The sequence below is a fragment of the Anoplophora glabripennis genome, unplaced genomic scaffold (genome assembly GCF_000390285.2).
Source record: "Anoplophora glabripennis isolate ALB-LARVAE unplaced genomic scaffold, Agla_2.0 scaffold7337, whole genome shotgun sequence".
Classification (NCBI taxonomy): Eukaryota; Metazoa; Arthropoda; class Insecta; order Coleoptera; family Cerambycidae; genus Anoplophora; species Anoplophora glabripennis.
In genome coordinates, this window is record NW_019423417.1 from 1 (window position 1) to 3,249 (window position 3,249).

Consider the following 3,249-nt stretch of genomic DNA (forward strand, 5'->3'; position numbering starts at 1 on the left):
TAAAAAATCATATTCTTATACCATTTATAATAATAATTATGTAATTCTTATAAACGAAAAACGCTTTTAAAATAAATAAAACTGTAAGTAACAAAAAAATATTTGGTGTGCTCACAATTTTCAAAATTCCCTTTTGCAAGTAACGCTATTGTATTTATTTCTATGTAGTAGTATACACCATGTGCATGCTATACTCACCGAGCATGTTTCAAACTTATATTCACAATTTCAGATACAGAATATACTTTTTAAAAATGAATATTAAATCAATTCATCAAAAAACGTTATTTTTTGCTATTATAACAATTTTCCACTTATTACTATAAATAAAAAATATATTTTTCGCTGGATTTACTTTTTTAAGGTTTTAAGGTTTTGATGTTTTTTTTAAACAAAAGAAAATTTTTTTGTGCATTATTAAACTTTATTTAACAACAAATTTCACCGATTTTTCATGAAATATATTTATTTTTCGTTATTTTTTGTTTTTCAACTATTTAAATTTTTAAGAAAAATAAAATGCACCATCTTAAAGTAGAGATTTTAAGCTTTAAAAAGTGCTCATAAAGTTTGAATATCACATTTACAGCTATAGTTTTTTATCTGTAAAGTATGGCCTAAAAAGTCAAATTTGTGAATTTTTAAAATTATTGAATACGTTGGGCACAATATTTTTCAAATTAAATTTTTAAGATTTATTCCATATCGCTCACTGTTTCAATCGTCATTTGAAGAGTAATCTGTGAAAGTTACAGATATTTATTTTAAAAAATTAAACGAATGACAGCTATTTATTATTATTATACAAAATTGTAGAATGACGTAACTTTGTATACGTACTATATATATTTTTCTCAAGTTTAAAGACATAAAATTCTGATAGCCGGCTGACTCTTCTTTTATTTAAATTTTTGTGAGGTCGATTTGATCAATTAGATCAAAAGTTATAACAAATTTAGTGTAGCGCGCTCGGGGCCGCGCGCTCTTCGAGAGCTATACTTGGGGGCCGCCGGTCTCATTTTTCGTACGTTAGAAAAAAAAACTCATTTTAGAAAAAAACTATTATTTTTTAATGTAAAATTTTCTGTTCTTTCGAATGGCGCAGTTAATTTTTTTTTAAATTACATTTTTTTATGTATTTTGCAAAAACTGTAATTTTGCAACTAATTTGTTGGTAACTTTTTATATGTCGTTTCTGACAACTTTACAAAGCGAAAAATAAAAAGTTCTCTCGTCCAGTAATTTTCGCGAAGTCAAAATCTATCTTGACTCCACTATTAAGGGTCTGTTCCAAAAGAGTCAGGGATTGGTTCCAAACCGTCAGAAATGTGCATCCAACTAATTCTTGCGATATATTCACTGAAGACACATTTAAAACTTAGCTGGCCAAACATTTCAAACGGTTCGGAACCAATCCCTGACTCTTGTTGGAACAGACCTTAAGTCAAAATTATTTTCTAAACAGCGTACCCAATTTCCCCCAATAATTACCGCTACTTGCAGAACCAACATCCACACCGATCTGCTGGAGATACCTGACGCCACTGGCATCTCTGATAACGTCGACATCCGCACCGCACTCTACGAGGTAGTTTACGGTATTAATTTTATTCTCCTGAATAGCAAAATGCAACGCAGTACGGCTACGACCATCCGTAGCGTTCACGTCGACACCGGCGCCCACCAAACGCCTGACGGCACCCAACTTGCCCCACCGTGCGGCGTGGTGAAGCGCCGTACTGCCCGAGCTGTCTTTAAAGTTAACATCCACGCCACATCCCACGAGATACTCCACAACATCCAAGTGACGTTTCTTACAAGAAAACTCAATGGCAAAGTGCAGCGCCGTCCTTCCCCGACGGTCCCTGTCGTTGACGTTCACGCCGCATTCCACGAGGTACCCGACGATGTCCAGCTTACCCTCCTCGGCGGCAAAGTGAAGCGGCGTGCGATCGTCGACATCTCTAGCGTTAACGTCTCCCCCGTGCTCCGCCAGGTACTTGACGGCGTCTAATTTACCCCCCTTGACGGCGAAATGCAGGGGAGTGTGCTCCTCGCTGTCTATAAGGTTCACGTTGGCACCCTTCTCCACGAGGTCTTCGACGATGTCCAGTTTGTTCCACAGAGCGGCAAAATGCAAGGCCGTACGTCCGTCGCTGGTCCTGTCGTTGACGTCGACGCCGCGCTCCACCAGGTACTTCGCGATGTTCAGCTTGCCCCACTCCGAGGCTAGGTGCAGCGCCGTGGAGCCCTTGTCGTCTTTGACGACCTCCACGCCGCTTTCCGCCAGGTATTTCTCCGTGTTCAACTCGTTCCGTTGGACNTACTAAACAGATTTCAACTTATAAAAGTCTTGTATTTGAGTATGGCTTGATATAACAAACATTTATTTTGACTACATTGGAAAGAGATAAAGAATAAGAGATTTCGGCTTTTTAGAATCCTTAACAAACCATATTTCGGCAGGTTTCGTTGAAAGAATTAAATATTTAGCCTATAATTGATAATAAATAGTTCAATTTAGTACCACATCAAACACTAAAAATCAAAATAACTCGGAAACGCGCAGGAATTTCGAAACAGAAGAAGGGACATTATTTTTGTTAAACTGTATGTAGACAATGAAAATAAGTTTTTTTCAAAAATAGTCATTGACGTAGAAGTTCTGTTTAGGAAAGGGGTTGAGCACCCCCTCCACTCCGCCACTGTGCAAGTTTTTAAACATTTTTATCGCTTGTTTTATGCCCCTTTAATTAATAGGCATTATCTCCCAAACATGAAAAAAAATCTAAGCATTCGTTTATAAGTTATAATGAATATTCGAGAAAAAAAATTATATTCAACACCCCGTCTCTCGGAAACGAAGCCTTCTACGACATATGTTTATAGGAACTTTTCNTATAATTGATAATAAATAGTTCAATTTAGTACCACATCAAACACTAAAAATCAAAATAACTCGGAAACGCGCAGGAATTTCGAAACAGAAGAAGGAACATTGTTTTTGTTAAATTGTATGTAGACAATGAAAATAACAGTTTTTTTCAAAAATAGTTATTGGCGTAGAAGTTCTGTTTAGGAAAGAGGTTGAGCACCCCCTCCACTCCGCCACTGTGCAAGTTTTTAAACATTTTTATCGCTTGTTTTATGCCCCTTAATTAATAGGCATTATCTCCCAAACATGAAAAAAAATCTAAGCATTCGTTTATAAGTTATAATGAATATTCGAGAAAAAAAAAATTATATTCA

At 36.0% G+C, this 3,249-nt stretch overlaps 1 protein-coding gene across 1 annotated transcript; it reads right to left on the reverse strand.

Moving 5' to 3' along the window:
• Positions 1-1,394: 1,394 nt before the first annotated feature.
• Positions 1,395-2,326, reverse strand: LOC111693058 (putative ankyrin repeat protein RF_0381; the record flags this gene model as incomplete). The annotated part of the gene is made up of 1 exon (XM_023457192.1): positions 1,395-2,326. A coding segment is annotated over one exon (876 nt), but the record flags the coding sequence as incomplete, so codon positions are not given.
• Between the last annotated feature and the right edge of the window lie 923 nt (positions 2,327-3,249).